At 35.9% G+C, this 19,230-nt stretch overlaps 1 protein-coding gene across 3 annotated transcripts; it reads left to right on the top strand.

Annotated features, from left to right (window-relative positions):
* Positions 1-4,089: 4,089 nt before the first annotated feature.
* LOC307155854 (E3 ubiquitin-protein ligase TRIM39) lies at positions 4,090-17,937 on the top strand. 3 transcript variants are annotated; one of them, XM_079866845.1, is made up of 8 exons: positions 4,090-4,161; positions 7,054-7,715; positions 10,102-10,197; positions 10,313-10,546; positions 12,980-13,127; positions 13,213-13,257; positions 13,375-13,401; positions 14,423-17,937. In XM_079866845.1, exons 2-8 carry the CDS (start codon positions 7,056-7,058, stop codon positions 14,956-14,958), a joined length of 1,746 nt encoding a protein of 581 aa, XP_079722971.1. In that variant the 5' UTR covers positions 4,090-4,161; positions 7,054-7,055; the 3' UTR covers positions 14,959-17,937. The 3 variants fall into 3 exon arrangements, with proteins under 3 accessions (XP_079722971.1, XP_079722969.1, XP_079722970.1); XM_079866843.1 differs by lacking the exon at positions 4,090-4,161 and adding an exon at positions 4,465-4,516; XM_079866844.1 differs by lacking the exon at positions 4,090-4,161 and adding an exon at positions 4,734-4,916.
* The last annotated feature ends 1,293 nt before the right edge of the window (positions 17,938-19,230 follow it).

The following is a 19,230-nucleotide window of genomic DNA, read 5'->3' as shown; positions in this document are numbered from 1 at the left end:
TATTTTAGTTACCCTACTCAAAGCTTAAAAATTGTCAAATTTGAAATTTTATAATGTATTCACAGTTTAACAGTATATCAACAAGTTGAGAGAAAACATGAGAACTATTTGGAACCAAACTTAGTAAGGGTGCTCCGATTTATTGGCTGACCGATAATAGCTTAATATAATTTGATCGGTGGTCTCTATAAAGGCCGATCGAAAGAGCCGAGCTGATGACCCAAAACTCGCGAGACAAAATTGCTTCACACTATATTCACCAGTCCAGCAATACATTTTTTGCAGCGTTTTTGCGGAGACATTGTAACGACAGCAATAGGGCTGTGATGTTTTAGTGCTTTCGTTCCTCCCTAAAAGCCCAAACAAATAAGCTAGATCAGTGATTGTTTAAAAAAAAAAACACACTCTAACTGTTGCTAAACTGCAGGACGTGCTCAATAATAAAAAAGAGAGTTAGCCTATTAAAACTGCATTAAGCGGATCGTGGCACGGACTGAGGCGGAGTGGAAGGAGCTTGGTGAGTATTAAACACCGTCGGTTTTGTCTTCAGTAAACACACGTTTGGGAAATAAGTCGCGTGTGGATCTGTGCATTCGGTTTTAAATTGACAGCAGCCTAACATGCATTCTGCCATGTGTGTCATTAATGTTTATCAAACAACAAAGACAAATGTATGGGCTTTTTCAAATCTTTTGATCTAATGGACGAGATAAGCTTGCACAATTTACATATTTGTGACTGGAGACGACAAAGAAACACACAGAGAGAAGATCACGTCAAATACTGTGAGTGTGTGTTAGAAATCAGGAATGGTGAGAGAACTTTGTGCTTGGTTCGTGTTTTGTCTTCAAACCAAACTTGGGTCTTCAGCCGATATTTAAACCCCGTCTGGCCAGTGCTTCTCATAATGCTACTCATTAAGTCCGTAGTGGAGAGAAGACGGTCTTTTGTGACTGTTTGAACACATTCGACCACATTAGTGTTTACACTACAAAAGCAATCCGGCCGACTGAGTTTTCGACGACCTCTGGTCAAAAGTGGACAAGCTCAAGGGCCATTCCACCGAATGGGTGACATTTGCTTGTTGGTTGTAACTCTTCAAAATTAAATATTATTTTATATATTTTTTCAACACTGAATCTAATACTACACAAATTAACTATTCAAAATGTGTATTGATCAATCAACTTATTTAAGTTGTTTACAAGGTTTCTAAGCAGAAGATGGCCGCATGTTTTCTCAGTCCTGTTGCCGAAACGTGTGCCATTTAAAAAGCATGTCAATTAATTCCTTTGTTTTCCCCACAAGAAAGTGTTTATTTTTAAGAAATTGTTGGTTATATGTTCAAATAATTGATATTTGTGACAAAAAAAAAATCACTATATTAAGGCAAAGTGTATTTTAATAAAAAAACACAAAGCCATTTTTTCATTTTAAAGAAGACCGAAGCCTCACGTTTATAATTTTTTCAATAATTCAATTTATTAAACAATTGTATAAATGATGGACCAAACAAACATGATAAAATCAGTGGTTTAACTTTTTCTTCTTTTTTTTTTCTTTTTAAGAAAAAAAAATGTAACCGGAATGAACACTTGGTAACAGGAATTAACTATTTCATAACAGGAATGAGGAACAGGAAACAGGAATGAGTGTCCATATGTGTGTGTATGATAGAGTGGACATGACAAAAGTTAATATTTTTAAAATAAACAAATAAAATCTAAGAAATAATGTAGATAACAGGATAGTATGTTGAGATTGACATTCTCAGTCATAGTTACAATTTCATCAAATATACAGAAATTAAAACGAGAGGACTTACTTGTGGTCTTCCCATTGCCTTCAGAAGATCCAGATGATGCAACTGTTGAAAATGTGTCTTGTGGAATATTCCAAGTTTTTCAGAGGGGGGAATGAGTTAGGGTAACAGGACAGAGTGAAAACCCGGGGACACGACAAAACATAAAGATATCGTGACACGATATAAAGTCACACAACAATCCCCAGAAATTAAGATTTCTGAAGGATTTTAATCATTATATTTCATGGTAAAGTTTAGAGGTAGTGGCGACATGCAGAAAATGCTATTTTTTAGTGTTCTATGTAGTTTTTATTAATGTTTTTAATTATGCATTTTAAATTTGTAGTTAGCTTAATGTGCAGTACATTTTGCTTAATAATAAAATATATTTGAGTTAATTTTCATGCAATTTTATATATTGTCTTGGGGACAGAAATGTCACCCATTCAGTGGAATGACTCTCAAATTGTTTTAGACCCTGTTTACACCCGTATTTAACGTCGTCCACTTGAATTCCTATCGACCAAAACGCATCTTAATACCAGGAGTAAACTGGACCAAAGAGAAAATCACTCATTGCTCATTAGTAGATTTAGTAGGATTACCGGTTTTTAATTAAATTTATACTGTGAAGACTATGCAGTGTTTTTACATTTGATTACTTTCTGGTTTTAAAGACTTTTTTTTTTTTTTTTTTTTTTTTTTTTTTATATCCAGGGAATGCTATTTGAAAAGCTCTAATTTTTCCCTTTAAGAGAGGAAATGAAATATGTTGCACATTTGCTTACCAAGAAATAAAGATTTGTTAGTTCATTATACTTTCTCATCTCTACAATTTTTTTATACTTAAAATAATTTTTTGCAATTCTGCTTCTCTCTCTCTCTCTCTCTCTCTCTCTCTCTCTCTCTCTCTCTCTCTCTCTCTCTCTCTCTCTCTCTCTCTCTCTCTCTCTCTCTCTCTCTCTCTCTCATTTGTGGGAGAGATGTTTTCGGCAGATCTAGTAGAGTAGCATTTGACTTTTGAAACACCATTCTTGAAATGAGACGGTTCTATCTGTCTCTCTGCAGACGGTATGTATGTACCAAAAAACATTGTGTCACCGTCTGGTTCTCCCTTCCAAAAACATCAGCTGATTTAACACTACATCAGGTTTTTGTATAGGGTTTTTGTTTGGACCGTATAAGACCTTGTCGACTGTATTCAGTCATGATCAGGCCCAGATCTCTGCAAAGTCTACATCTTCGCCAGCTTTTTTTATTTTTTTATTTCATTTATTTTTAATTTTATTTTAAAGTTATAGTTATTTTAACTTTATTCTAGCTACCAATAAGAATGTAGTACTATCATCTCAGTTTAACATATTTTACAATATTTAAATCCATTCCACAGAATTCCATTATTTCCCCTCCAAAAAAAAAGAAAGAAAATGCAACAAAAAAAAATACATAATATGTTTTGGCAGTGACTGGTGTTACTTAGTGTAGTTCATCACATTGAAGTACTTTTTAATACGTATTTGGAGATTGTGTCATGATCAATGTCAGTATATGTTACATCAAAATGTAAACTACTTATGATCCTGCAAGATTCATTTGTCATCCTGACAGTGTGTGTTTAAACAAGCATGTTATCTTGTTCGGAATCTCATCAAACAGGTTTAATCTCACTGTATCTGGCAGAAAGTGAGGGAGTGAAAGAGAGCTGAGGAGGGAGGGGCAGATCAGAGCACTAAAAGCAAACCACATGTAAGATTTCTATCAGACCTGTCCTAAATCACTGAATCTCGCCTGGATATACAGCACAAGGACGGAGCGACAGACCACTGGATAAAAAAGAAGAGGTAATTTACTCTTAGATTTCTGGTACTATAAGTTTTTTGACTGTTGATCCCGATTTGCTGTTGAGCTTGTAAGCCGAAAAGTTACTAAATCATAATTTAAGTAGTATTTGGAGAAAAAGGTTTTTTTGGATGCCAAACTTAAAAGTGAATGAATGTCATTAATTAGATAATTAATAAAACCAAGAAGCATTTATTTGAAAGAAAGGTAGCATAAGTACACTTCTCAAGGCAAATAATTTTGCAATTCTTTTTTTTTTTTATAAAGAGTAAAATGTATTTGACCACTTGTTAAACTTAGTTTGTCTGTGATCTTCATACATCCAGTAAAAATCACTTTCGGACCAGCTGGTTAAAGGGTTAGTTCACCCAAAAATGTCATTTCTGTCATTAATTATGTCGTTTCAAACCCCTATGACTTTCATTCATCTTTAGAACACAAATGAAGATCTTTTTAATGAAGATGGAGCTGTCCCTCCATTGACAGCTACACAATTACCACTTTCAAGTTCCAGAAAGGTAGGAAATGCATAATTTACCACTTTATTCACAAAATATGAATCTCCTGCACGCGTTTCACGCAACAATGCCTGCTCTTGCGTCAACACAACATGCATGCATCGTGGTGCTCTCGAGAGTAATATTTTGTAAATAAAGTGGTAAATTGTGTGTTTTTGTTTTTTTTTTGCATTAAACCACTAGAGTCACATTAAACCACTGGAGTCACATTAATTACTTTAATGACTGCCGTTCTGGGGCTTGAAAGTGGTAGTTGCATAGGCTGTCAATGGAGGGACAGAAAGATTTCATTAAAAGATCTTCATTTGTGTTCCAATGATGAACGAAAGTATTTCGGGTTTGGAACGACATGAGGGTGAGTAATTAATGACAGAATTTTCATATTTAAAAAAAAAAATCAACTCTTTAAAAGTCATTGGGAAAATGGTCAACTGAGAAACTGGATCATGTTTAGCAGATGTAACTTGGTTTGATATTTTTATTTGCATTTGGGTGTTTTAAGTGCAGCTTAAACTACCATTAACAGAATGGTAGTCGGAAGTACAACTGAATGGTTGCATTTGTGTGCATGTTCATTTCATCAGTTGGAAATAGATTTGGATTCGCAGAACCCACCTAGCTGCTCTGAAGGACTGAGATACTTGGAAAATAAGGAACATACCAATGACGTGAACTGAAACGCAATGAGCTCTTACACAATATGTGCACACTTTAGCCAGTAGTGCCTCATTCCAGTATAAAACTGCTGATTAGAGGTGAGAACACCATTTTCTCAATCTGATTCTGACTGTTTACAAACTCAATAAAACTAACCCTGAACTTAGACTATTTCTACTAACATCCAATAATCCTATAGGTTGCATTTGTCAGGTTCCCATTCTTTCAGGTCAACACAGAAACTAATGCAAAGTCATACCAACTGAAATTATTTTTACTGGTATAGCCCAATTTGTCAGGTTGATTTTAGTCAGAGTGACTAACATTTTTACTTATTGTTAGATGGTACCACGTGAAGCACATTTTTAGGATACCTTTGTACAGTGATGTAAGTTATTCATACTCATCTAATGTTAAAGATCCCTTGTGGTGAAAATACAGTTTTTAATGTTGTTTAGGCCTATATGTCTATGTGGACACATAACCATGTGCAAATCAACACCATTGCTGAGTATTTTCTCCTTAAAACTGCAGTAAACCAAAAACAGTATCAAATAGTGTTTGAAATCGTCCGTTTCCTACCGTCACATATAAACAATCCCATCAACATGCGGGGCTGGGCTTTTCCTATCATTAATGAGCAAGAACAACTGTAAAGACATACTTGACCCAAAAATGTTAATTCTGTCATTTACGCGCCCTCAAGTGGTTCCAAACCTGTATGAGTTTCTTTCTTTTGGGTCTGTAGGAAACTCAGAAGTGAAGGAGACTGTTGTATCTTCATCAGGATTCTTTATTGAGAACCCGATCTTTTGGTAGCTGCAGTCATCAAATCTAGCTAAGGGTACTTTACATGGTATCTTATATGCATTCAGTGGGCAGTCCTTAAATGTGTTGACCTTACACACAACCTTAGAAGTGACTGCTAAAACAAAAGCATCTAAAGACAATACAGAAAATCACCCCTGGTCGTGAAACTCCAGCAGATCTATCTCAGAAGAATTCAAACAAACAGGAACAATGGGTTAGACAACATTATCAAAAGGTTTAAACACCATCTAGTTCCGAGAACTAAGACTATGTAAACATTAACACATAGTTTGACTCTCAGTAGAAAGATCAAAGACTGACAACCAATTCACTGGAAACTTCATGTTCACATTGAATGCCCAATACAGTGTAGTTCACCTTAGTTTTCCATGTGATGTTATGTCTGGATATAGGATCAGCAGATCTTAAACCGTTAATAAAAGTTGTTATCCCACAGGCCCCATTAATTTCCATAGTATTTTTTTTATACCATGGAAGTCAATGTAAATGATGACATTTTGGGTAAACTATCCCTTTAAGAAGGGACAGGGAAATCGGGTACATAATAATCCGGGTGAATTATGATGTATATTACGATGTTATGATTAACTATTTGCCTCATAAGTTGTTCAAAGCGTTACTTAGGATTCTGATTTTTAGAAGACAGCTGTCTGACTCTGAGATGGCGAACGGGAACGTGGTTTGTGAAACACTAGCAACACATTAACTGTTTGATAACTTAGTCAAGCCAAAGGCTTATAAAAATCATATAATTTGCTGTTATGTGTTCAACGTTGCAGAGAGCGATATAAAACGCATTACCATTCTGATACATCGACTTGTAGACGAGCCTGTATAATTCACTTTTCCACTTCTTCTGAATCAGTTTCTGATTCAAACATATATGACTGAAATAAACTAATATTTCCACTTGCCATCGTGTAGCGTTTACTACAGTAAATTTAGACGAGTGGATCCTGTATTCTGAGCTGGTGTGAGTGAGTGGAGGCGGGGACCAATTTGCATATTCATTGATCCGCATATACTAAATGAAGTAAGGGTGTAGAGTAACATTCAAACTATTTTAAGGAATGAAGAAATTATTTTCACTGGAAAAACATTTAAATATGTCTTTTTGATTATCAAAAATGAGTTTTAAAGGTGCTCTAAGTGATGTCACACGTTTTTTTAGGCCGAAACATTTTTTGTCACATCCAGCAAACATCTCCTCACTATCCGCTAGCTGCCTGTCCCCTGAACACACTGTAAAAAAACCTTAGACCTTATTGTAAAGTGTTACCCTGTATTTTCCTACCCATGTCACGCAGCCAAATATGTACATTTCCATTAATTTCTGCATTTTTCTCTCATTGCCATCTCGTATCTTGCCATTTTCCTCCTCTCCTCTGCTTTCCCTCTGCACAGCCATGCCATTCTCGCGCAGCTTCTTGTCTGAAGAGCAGCTGCTGTGTTCCATATGCTTAGATGTGTTTGACAATCCGGTGTCCACGCCATGCGGCCACAGCTTCTGCATGACCTGCATCAGGCACTACTGGGACACAGCGAAGCTCTGCCAGTGCCCCCTCTGCAAGCAGTCCTTCAAGAGAAAGCCCGATCTCCACATTAATCGGACTCTACGCGAGATCACCGAGCAGTTTAAGCAAATGAGGGCAAACCCGGGGGACTCTGGGGGGGTCGGGGCAAGTGGAGAGGCTGAAGAAGAGGGAAGAAAACCAGAGCCAGGCCATAGTCCAGGTTATCTTATTGACGAAATGAAGCAGAGATTATCACGGTACAGAGTACATGGCAATTCTCTGGCCTGTCATGATGAAAGCGGGTCTGAACGAACACCGAACACAGACACTAATGGCACCCAGTTGCCTGTTATTGCCAGACAGCGGTCCCTGCGAAGGTTTACCCTGAGTGGGGCGGCAGATGTCATGAAAGTGCCCCTTTGTCCAAAACATCACCGTAACCTGGAGCTGTTCTGCCTGTCTGATCTGGAGTGTATCTGTGTTGAGTGTGGACAAACGGAACACCAATCACACGACATCGCATGTGCCGAGAAAGAGTGGCACAGTTATAAGGTAGGATGAAATGAGGAATAAGAGTCTGTGTAGAATATAACAAACAGTGTTGGGGGTTATGTGTAATCAATTACTTTTTTTCAAGTAACTAGTGAAGTAACGCTACTTTTAAGTTTACAATAAAAACGCAAGCAAGTTGAGAGAAATCGTAAGTGCAGAGGTGTTGTGTGCGCTCTGTGAACATGATGGATATTGTAGTCCTAGACTAAATGTGAACATGCATTTACTCATCTCACTTGCACAAAAACACATTCAGTATTCCTCAAAATAAATAATAGTTAAATGTGAATATTACGCAAACCTGTAATTAAATATGAAAAATTTCACAAATATGCTTTATGTATTTAATATCACTTTATTAACCAATGTCTTTGTTGCTGAACTTCGAATAAGCAAAAAAATGTACTTTAGATAAACGGCACATTTGTGTTGAATTTTGTTGTTTTAAAATCCAGAGCGGCGGCACAGCTGACAGGTTTGTTTGAGTTGCGCCCTCTACTGTACAGGCGTGAATTTGCATTTCCTTCAGCTTTATTCATTTCACTTTTGTTGTGAAAGGGCCTTTATGTTTGGCAAAAAAATTAGTTTTTTTTGTTATTGAAAGACAAACAAGCAAGCCCAGCCCAGAAGAGAAGAGAAATGCAAAAAAAGTAATGTTATGCACTTTACTTTCCATAATGCAATTAGTTACTTTTTAGAGAGTAACGTAATCTTAATGCATTATTTTTTTTAAAGTAACTTCCCCCAACTCTATAAGTATAAAAAAAAACTTTTAAAACCCCTCACACCTCACTGGCCCCCAAACTATTACATTCTTTTTATTATATAACTGTTATTATATAATAATATTTTAATTATTATATATTACTGTGCTCTTAATTTTTAAGTCCCCTTAAAAATATGTGGCATTTGCAAACTAATAACTGCTGTCAGTGGAGTTCATTTCATTAAGTGGTAAATTAATTTTAAACGGTAGATAAAACAAAATAAATGAAAATGTGAAATTTCTTGTTTGAAACATGTTTTTGTGTTATCTTCAATTTAATTTAATGATTTAATTTAAATTATCAAATTAAATTAAATAACTAAATAAATAGATATAAATACAAAAATGTAACATTTATTGTATTAAAATGTGCTTGTGCTGTCAATCTATAAAATAAATTAAATGATCAATTAAAATGTAACATTTCTTGCTTAAAGCTGTGCTTGTGCTATCACAGTTTTTTAAATAAAATGCAAAATTCCACTTTTTTATTTTCTTAACAAATCCAATGGCTTTCATACATTTGGAAGTGTGGCTTCAGTGTCCAGCAGAGGTGGACAAAGTACACAACTTCCTTACTTGAGTGAAAGTACAGATACTACTGGTCAAATATTACTCTGTTACAAGTAAAAGTTGCAAAGGCCGATTTTTACTTAAGTAAAAGTACAGAAGAACTTGTTTTTAAAAGTACTTAAGTATCAAAAGTAAATGCATTGTTTTATTATTGTTGTATGTAATACTTACAGTACCTTATGCCTCTGAATATATACCTACCCTCATATCAATATCAAATTTATTTCTAGAGCACAGTTCCAGTAGTGGGATTGAATGTGAGATTGAATAAGTGCACTCAATAACGTCCACAATGGTTTCGGACACCCAAATGGCTGTTCCCTCAAATAGTGCCCTATTTAAAGTCTGTTGGCTTTTAGTATTATGTAAGCCTTACTGTAATTTATAAGCTAGTGTGCTCCAAAACAAAATTCACATTTAGAAGACCAAACCCACAGCTGAAAATGAAAATGAGGTCAATGTCAGAATCCAACGCCAGATTGACATTTTTCTCCAACGTTGGACAGACGTATTGTGGTTGAAAATGAAAATTGGGTTAATGTCAGAAACCAACATCAGTCGGGTTCTGGCGTCAAACCGACTTTCATTTCAAACCAAAGTGCAACCCCTGCAACCATAATCATCCCCTTAGTGACATTACTACTTTCTACTCAAGGACCATGACAGAATTGTAGTGGAGTAAAAAAGTACGATATTTGTCTTTCAAATGTAGTGAAGTTAAAGAAAAAATTAGACTCAAGTTAAGTACAGATACTCAAAAAGTGTACTTAAGTACAGTACTAAAGTTAATGTATTTTGTAACTGTCCACCTCAGATACTCTTTTGGGTCAACTGAGTATTACTGATTTGGGCAGAGATCTTTGGCCACTACTGTGATTCAAAAAGGAGCAGTCATTCTTAAAAAAAATTATATTTGGGATGTAAAAATGTACATGAAGCACTGATATTGCTTAAGCACTTGTTTGGAGCTATATTAACATAATGCAGCATTACTGGTAAAATCTGACCCACTTCCTGCTGCATCATTTCCTGTTTACTTTCACACAGATGAAGATTTCCACCACAGAGACAGAGATACAGCAGATGACCAGAGAGAGGATGCAGAAAGTGGAGGAGATCAGACAATCACTAGTTGACGTCAAAGTGAGTTTACACAGTAGCTATCACTTGTTTTCATCATCCCACAACAATAAAAATCCCCCACTTCTCAGAGAAAAGTAGTGTTAACTGTAGTGTAAATCAGGCTCTTCTTCTCCAGACGCTGTCTGAGAACGAGGTGCAGCGCAGCATGCGGATGTTCGGGGCGCTGATGGGTTCTCTCGAACGCAGCCTGGCCGAGCTGCTGGAAGTGACGGAGATAAACCGGCGCTCAGCGGAGCACCAGGCGGAGCTCATGATCCGGGAGCTGGAGCTGGAGATCACGGAGATGAGGAGGAGAGGAGCAGCGCTGGCGAAACTGGCCAAAACTGACAATTTTGTCACTGGACTGAAGGTCTGTAATGTGTCAAGAGAACATGCCTTGGGAAGTGTGCATCAGATTTCATTTTCGTTTGAGACCCATCTTTTCAGTCTCTTCTCTTCGACTATTTAGTCTATATCAAATATCACAGACTCTTTTGACATGAGCTAATAAGAAATCACCTCAATGCCCACATAGCAAAACCACTTCTTCCACCATGTTGGAATGTTTTGCTCTGACAAGCACCATTATTTATTTATTTATTTATTTATTTATTTATATATATATATATATATATATACACATACATACACACACACACACACACACACACACACACACATACATTTATATACATGAAATATTATTTATATTATTAATCCTTTAGAAATCATTCAGATATGCTGATTTGCTGCTTATTATTATTATTATTATTATTAATAATAAATATTTTTATGAAAACTATTAGAGAATTCTTTGATTATTAGAAAGTTTATAAAAAAGTATTCATTTGAAAAATAATAAATATAAATAAATATTTTGTAACAATTTTCTTTTTCTTTCTTTACTGTAACTTTTGATTAATGTACTGCACCTTCCTGAATAAAAGCATTAATTTAAAAAATACTGATCCCTATGTGTATATATATGTATGTATATATATGTATGTATGTATGTATTATTTATAAATATAGGAAAAAAATTTTTTTTTAATTAATTAAATATTTTATTTAAAAGTTTCCCCAAATGTTTAAAATGTTATTTAAAAGTAAGTATAACTGCATGAATTGCATTTTTTAAAGTATTTTCCAGTTGCCTTTCTTTAATTATTTTGCCAATGCTATAATACTCACTTATATTCTTGTTTTGTGGCTATATTAGCCTTCATGCACAATTGTTATTTTGTACTTGTTTACATATATATATATATATATATATATATATATATATATATATATATATATATATATATATATATATATATATATATTAGAGGTGGGCATAGATTAATTTTTTTAATCTAGATTAATCTAGATTAATTTTGAAATTAATCTAGATTAATCTAGATTAAAATGGCTCATTTGAATTCTGCCGAAGGCATTCAGAATATGTGTGCTACCCAAATAATGACTATAAAAGTAAGTCTTTGTGAACGGGTTTCTCAAGCCATGTGGCGCATTAGACCAGGGGCTCATCTCCTGTTTCCAAAATGCATCACAAACTGCTTGAGAAAGCTGTTCTACTCATAGACTGTAAAGGTTACCGTCCATAGGCAACATTAGGTAGGCCTATGTTATTATCAACTACTATAGGCTATCAATTAGGGATGGGCGATATGGCCTAAAATCTATATTGTGATATACATTGCAGCCTCTTGCGATAACGATATAACGTACAGTATATTATAATAAAACCATTTCAGAACAGGTTACACAGACCCTGCTAAACAACTGCTAAATGTATTTTTTTTTAAAGGGTATATGTAGTTTTGAGAACATATATTGTGCAAAACTGTAAGTATACAACATAATTTTGCAGATAAATAAAATTTAAGTACACTAGCTGCAGAGACTTAAGTAGGTCTAATGTTTATTATAGCTTTGAGCTTATGAAACCCCAAATTTAAAGTGATAATATTGTCTAACTGATGTCTTTTCAGTTAAAAAGAAACACAACAACGAATCTTAAAATCGGGCATAGACAGAGATTATGTGTTAACCGTTACACCACTAAGATATATTGGAATGAGAATAATACGCGCGCGCTGGTATTCAGTGATATCATGTTTCGTTTTGAATTTGAGGTGGTAGAACGGATTAGTCGTGTGTTAACTTACCGAACCGTTACCCCACACACTCTGTCTATAGTTTGCTGCTGTTTGTCGGACGGCTTAAATCCGAACCAAGTCCAAATAGCCTAATGGATGTTGCAGCTTTCACTTTCAGCCGTGTTTACTTAAGATGACGACGAATATGCGTTGCAGCCGGGTTTACCTCGCGGCCGCGGGTAGATTGCGTCATCATCTCCGAACCCAACTTGGGGAATAGATTAACGGCGATATTTTTTTTATCGCGCGATAAGAGTCTCGCGTTAACGCAGCGCGTTAACGCCGATAACGGCCCACCACTAATATATATATATATAGTGTTATATTTAGTGTTATCCTTGCACTATTAAGCTATTTATTGAATTTGCACTATATTATAACCTCCAGCAACCTATATTTTTTATCATGTTGACATGTATATACTTGAATGTTATACTGGACTGCTGATTTTTATATTTGTTATATCTGATATTGTGTGTATTGGTGTCTTCTCTGTTGTATAAGCTACTGAATGCCTTGAATTTCCTTTGGATTAATCAATCAGTCAAGACATTTCATAATGGGCAAACTCTAGAAAGAAATTAAGCATGACACTTTAAACACCAAGCTCAATAATTGCTCTTGGTCTTCTCCATCAGGGCTACTCTGATGTCAGTACTCCCATGTCAAAGAAAGACTGGACGGGAGTATCGCTGACCTGTGACTTAGGAACTAAAGCAATTTACGCCTCAGTCTGTCAGCTACTGGAACAATACAAGCAGGAGCTTCAGAAACTGCCTGCAGTGTGTGAGTGACACCTGTCAAACACTAATCTACAGCGCCATCTAGTGGCAGATGTTCCTTCATGCAGTGACATCTCTCTCTGTTCTAGGCCTCTCTGTGTCCGCTAACCAATCACCAGTGAAGTCACACCCAAGTAAGATTTCTGTTGCCATGTGTTTATCTTACCATGATTTGTTATATAACTACGGATGTAGAATTACGAAATGCATTTTTCTTTTCAATAACATGATCTTATTTCAATGTTTTGCAGAAGTGAAGAGAGTACAGGAATATGCAGGTATGAGTTATAGATGACACTTTATTGCAGTGTGTGTATATAAGCAGGCACTATAGAGTTTTTTTTCCCTTGAGGCTTAATAACAGATTTGCCCTCTTATACAAAGTCCTAAGTAGTTGAGATAACAGTTTATATTGATTTGTTGATTCCTGCACATCATATCACCTGCATCACTTGTGTTTAGGAAAGGCAAATTAAATTCATTTTTGTTCTTGTGCAAGTTGTTCCCCTTGAACATTGAGCATTTGGGAACTTGACATGACGTCAAGCAGTATGACATGATATACTTAATTAAACAGCATTTTTCTGATTTGCTTGACCCATTATTTGCCAAATCCTATTTTTCTATATAAAATATTGTATTACATAATATTTAATACAATTCCAGTTAGAATTTTTATATAGTACCAACATTTTTAATCAAAATTATATTACATTTTTATGTGTGTATCTATTCAAAAGTTTAGGTTCGGTATAATTGTTTTATGTTTTTGAAAGAAGTCTCTTCTGCTCACCAAGGCTGCATTTATTCGATTACAAATACAGTATAAACAGTAATATTGTGCAATAATATTGCAATTTAAAATAACTGTTTTCTGCTTTAATACATTATTATTATTATTATTTTATTCCTGTAATGCAATCATTACTCCAAGATCTTGACCAAAAATGTTTGCATCTCTTGATGGAAATAACATCTAAACCTTTATTTCCATCAAGAGGTTCTTCTCCCTCCCAACCATTCTTTCATAATTTGAGCCTGATGAATCTTGACATTGTCAACCTGGAATATGGCCATGATGTGTCTTTCTACATAGTTGTTTAAGAAATGAAAAGCTGCACACTCCTTCAATTAGAGTTGCAGAAGAACCGTTACGAAACATAACATGCTAGAAACATCACAGCAATAATGATCCAATCATAGACCCTTTTAAATCCAAACAGAAACTTTTTTAATTGGCCAGGCAGTTTATGTATATTCTAAACATAAAAAGGTAATAATTTGAACTTTTTCCATCAGTTGATGTGACCCTGGACTCCAGCACTGCTCATCCACGTCTCCTCCTATCAGAAGACAAGAAGAAGGTGTGGTGCGGTGAAAGGCACCAACATGTTCCCAACAACCGTGAGCGCTTTGACCGTGTAGTCTGTGTTCTGGGGCACGAGGGCTTCAGCGGGGGTCGGCACTACTGGGAGGTAGAGGTCGATGGAAAGACCGACTGGGACCTGGGGGTGGCCAGTCATTCCAGCAACAGGAAAGGTAAGATCACAGTCAGCCCCAGCAACGGCTACTGGTTTCTTAGCTTGCGGGACAAGAACAACTTTGCCTTCAGGGCTGAGCCATCCATTGCCCTACCCCTCACCCTGAAACCTCAGAAGATAGGGCTGTTTGTGGACTACGAAAAAGGCCAAGTGTCCTTTTATAATGTGGACGCAAAGATGCACATCTACACGTTCATGGACAACTTCTCTGAGACCATTTATCCGTTCTTCAGTCCCTGTACCAACAAAACAGGCAAAAATAATGCTCCACTGGTGATCACGCCTGTCCAGTGACTGGAAAAGTTTTTATGACCAAACATCTGCTCCGTAATGTTTTTGGCTTTTCTTTTAGAACAAATCTTCTAATCTTTCTTATTCTATTAAAGTCGGCATGAAACAAAGGTTGCAATAGTCTTTTATTCCTTATTGGGACGTACATCCGAGTGAAGCGGCTTCCTGAACATGAAAAAATGTAGGGCGGGACTTGATTTTGTCCTTTGGGTATTGATTGGACGGTTGTGGTTTGCTATTGGTCGATCTCATGTGAGTGACAGGTTGCCCCACCCTCACGCCACTAAACACATCATCAGAGAAGAGATATTGCTGCAAGAGGGAGGGGAAGATATTTTGATTAAAGATTAAGAGGGTACATTTCTTTTCTTTTTTTCTTTTCTTTTGTATTGGTTAATTGCACTAAATCATTTATATTACATTATTAAAATGGTCCATTTTGATTTCATGGTGACCTTAACATAAAATCAACAGGGATTTATATTTTCTTCAGAATAAAGACTAAAATAATAAGCTTACATATTTCTTGTAAATTAAACAAAGACTGCACTGCAATCCACTATGAATGTCATTATTGTGTACACTGTATTACTTGTCAGGCATTGAAGATGAAGTTAGCCTAATACTTTAATAAAATCTGAATGTTAGTAAATTCATCTTAGTTTGTATCTTGTCCACCGTTAAAGGCTCATTTAGTCCACTCGTGTAATTCTCACACACTGCACCTCATGTTTCAGTTATGAAGTGTAATTGCGAGCATGATGAAATAACATTTCAGTGTCAGATGGCAAGTTACTGCAGGTCATTTTTCTCTTTGTGACATTCCATCCTTTCTGTCTCTCTCTTTCATACTGCCAGAATACCAGACGAAAGTTAGCCACTGTTTACACTTACATAGTCTAATAGACCAACATTGCAAGCACCTCGTGTTTGCTAATGACACGGTAATCAACACTGTCTTTACATTGTTGTTTGTTTTACAGCTTTATCTGGGTTACTCCCAACCAAATCCTAACGGTATTTTCTCTCTGTACATCGTTCGTGTTGAAGCATGTCAAAAGTAACTGTCGGAGAGAAGAGACCCGAGGGCTGAGTGAGTGAGTGAGTGAGTGAGTTTCCTCAACGCACCGCCAGATGGCAGAACTACTGAGAATATTAACCGCACTCTTTTCCCCACTAATGTCTCCTAACGCAAACACGTGGTTTAAACGGGCCGAAGTTACGTTTGTCCACGCCATCTATCCAAACGGCTCTTTATGAACTACATAAAACAGACTTCACAGGTGTTGACCTGTTTTTCCCTTGCTAAATATGTTAAACTGATCCATTTGGAACATATATAAGGAAGACCGGGGCTAGTTGTCACAAACGCAGATCTCAGTAGCAATACTGTGTTGCATAAATGTTTTACCTTTACATTTTGCTGGAAAGCTTATAATAGACTGCTTAATGGCAGGTTTTATCGTGACAACATGTCACAAATAGTAACTATCTCCCCTGTGCTTTAATTCATCCATGCCTTAGTGTGCGTGTGTGTGCGTATGTTTCAGGTTAACCCTACATTATGGGGACAAAATGTCCCCACACAGATGGCAATATCCAAAATCTTTGTCCTTGTGGGGACACTTTTAGTCCCCATGAGTAAAACGGTGTGTTGTTTTTCTTTTTATTTAATCAAATCTTTTTGGGTTTTCTGTTCTCTGGCACCACCTCTTTCTTATTTTTATGTTTAGTGTGTCTTGTTCTAAAACTAATGTATTATTTGCATACTGTTCTGAATTTAGTGCAACAGGAACTTATTGTAAAGGTGAACTTGGAAATTAGATATGTAGCCTACATTGGGCTTGGTTTGAAAATAAATAAAATTATGAATTTGGAACAGAAATTAACCAGGCCTTGGAACAAAATGCCCAAGTATTTAAAATATAGGGGCAAATTATATATATATATTTAATACTTGATCTATTCTATTGATATTCTATTCTAGGTCAATGGAGTTCAGCATGTTTAAATTCCTCTATAGATACCGAGCCTTTATTGTGTTATGATATTTTGTGCATTATTTGCAACGTTTCTATAGCTACAAATAATTTCAGAAAGTTCGACAGATAAAAAAAAAAAAATAGCACCATGTGAACCTCAAGTTTCATCGTGGCAGAATCGCAGGTGTAACAAGCCAAGCAGGAACGCTCGACTGACATAACAAAACTGACAGAATGAGAGAGCATGTGTGAGAGATGACTATTACAATATTTAAATATAGTAGCCTACATTCCTCACTAATACACTCTAGAATGTGGATCTGTGAGAAGAGTTCTTCCAAGCCTTTTCAGACTGAAATTGTTTCTTGTCAACAGGACGGTGTGACGCACGTTAAAGCCATGTCACAAATACTATAGTCAGAGAAATGCATGCTGGTCACAACTCCACCCAGCTGCGGGAAAAAAGCCCATAGCTTAAGTAAAAGTCACCAGTCATTCTTATGGCTTAGAAGTAAATGAAGCGAAGCAGGCTCTGAGCAAGACGAGAAGAAGAGAAATGGGGGAAGGGATGGAGTGATTGTAAGAGAAATGGTCGTAGGCCGTCTATCAGGTTGAGCCTGAATGTACTGACTCTTGCCCTCCTGCCAGCTCTACTTGCATGGCAGCAAACATCTCCGTCTTTCAGAGCCATGTTTGCAACAGTAAAGTTACAGCGTCAAGTGCACGAGACTTCCGTCTCGTGGCTGAACTGATTTATAACGCTTTATTGAATGCAAGCCTTGCAGTTATGAATCTATCTTACTGGAAATGTTGAATTTATAAATCCATAGAAGTTTGAAATTACAATAGTGATAATTTATTAGTTTAATTCTGATGAAAGGATAGAGAGGTTGATGAAAAAAAAAAAAAAAAAGAAGTAAAAAAACGTAAGCGAAATGTTCTGCCTCAACCGCTCCAACAGCCCAGGTAGCATACCTGTCATTCTGCAACACCTACACACTCCTTTTCTTTTTCTTTTTTTTTGCTCAAAGTCTTTCTCTTTCTCTATTGCAAAAAGGCTAAATCATCTCTTCATCTTTCCACCTGTTTGCTCTTTTTACCTCAGCCAGTTTTACATTTTTACATTGTGCTGATTGTGATTTTAACAGTAAAAGACTGTAAAAAAAAAAGAAAACTGTTAATTGGTTAACAGAAAGAACAAAATTACATAATTTATTGTATAATTTAAACCCATGAAACCCATGAAAATGAAAACCCATAAATTGACTTTCCCAGAATTCCCTGCGTGACACTACACATTTGATGTATGTTTTCGTTGAAATAACTGTTTCTTCTTAGTTTTTTCTAATCAGTTATGTACATTAGGGTTTTATGTTACATATTTCCCCGGTTTCACAGACGAGGCTTAAGTCTAGTCCCAGACTAAAATACATGTTTGAGATGTTTTAAATGAAAGCAACGTGCACTGACATATCTTGAAATTTGTCTCAAGATTCACACCAGTAATGTTTTTTTCTAAGGCACATTTATAAAAGCTACTTAAATATCCTATTGAACTAAGGCCTAATCCTGGCTTAATCTGTGAAACCGAGCGGCCCTAATGTTGTTAAATTAATGTTTATTGCAATTTTTTTTTATTTCATGTGTGTTACCGTGATGGTGTTTAGTGTTTGTTTGAATGACACTGTGCACCTTCAATATATTAGTGTTTACTTTATCATAAACTGCTTGTAATGAACAATGACCAGCTGTTTTTGAGTGTATTACAAAGGTACAAAACAGATATTAGTGCTTCAATAGGTTGGTAAATTAACATTGTATCAGTTAATGAAACACGCTTAGTTTTTTACTGTTAATTTAAGATAAATCTGTAAAACCTAAATTGTTGCTACCTTATTTTTTTATTGTAAACTTCTGGCAACCACAGCTGCCATTTTATTTTACGTAAATTCAACCTGCCTGTTTTTTTTACAGCTCATTTACATGGTTACATCCCTGGTTTGTGAGCACTCTGTAAGCCGTAGCCTTTGTAGAAGAACAGCACAATCATTTTGGAATTTATACAGAATGTCCTACTGCAAATCTATCAAACTTTTCAGCAGTGAAACTGCACAAAAAAAGCAGATATCTTTGCCTTCAGAAACTTGTCTTCCAACATGAAACTGGGAACTGAGTAGGCCTATTTTCCTAATTGTTCAATTAGCATCATGATGAACTGCTGTTTTGTGTACACTTGAGGTGTTTGTGTTCTGTCATCAGTTGCCTCATAAATAAAGTGTGAATATGTGTGTGT

This window comes from Squalius cephalus, assembly GCF_949319135.1.
Source record: "Squalius cephalus genome assembly, chromosome: 3".
Lineage (NCBI taxonomy): Eukaryota > Metazoa > Chordata > Actinopteri > Cypriniformes > Leuciscidae > Squalius > Squalius cephalus.
Note: the sequence above shows the minus strand (reverse complement) of the source record. Positions and strands in the feature narration are given on the sequence as shown.

Bases quoted from the DNA above. Each gene is read 5' to 3' on its own strand.
- LOC307155854 (XM_079866843.1), top strand. From the start codon at position 4,477: ATGATGAACGAAAGTATTTCGGGTTTGGAACGACATGAGG. The intron at 4,517-7,053 runs GTGAGTAATTAA...CCCTCTGCACAG, and splicing joins GGGTTTGGAACGACATGAGG to CCATGCCATTCTCGCGCAGC. The intron at 10,547-12,979 runs GTCTGTAATGTG...CTTCTCCATCAG, and splicing joins ATTTTGTCACTGGACTGAAG to GGCTACTCTGATGTCAGTAC.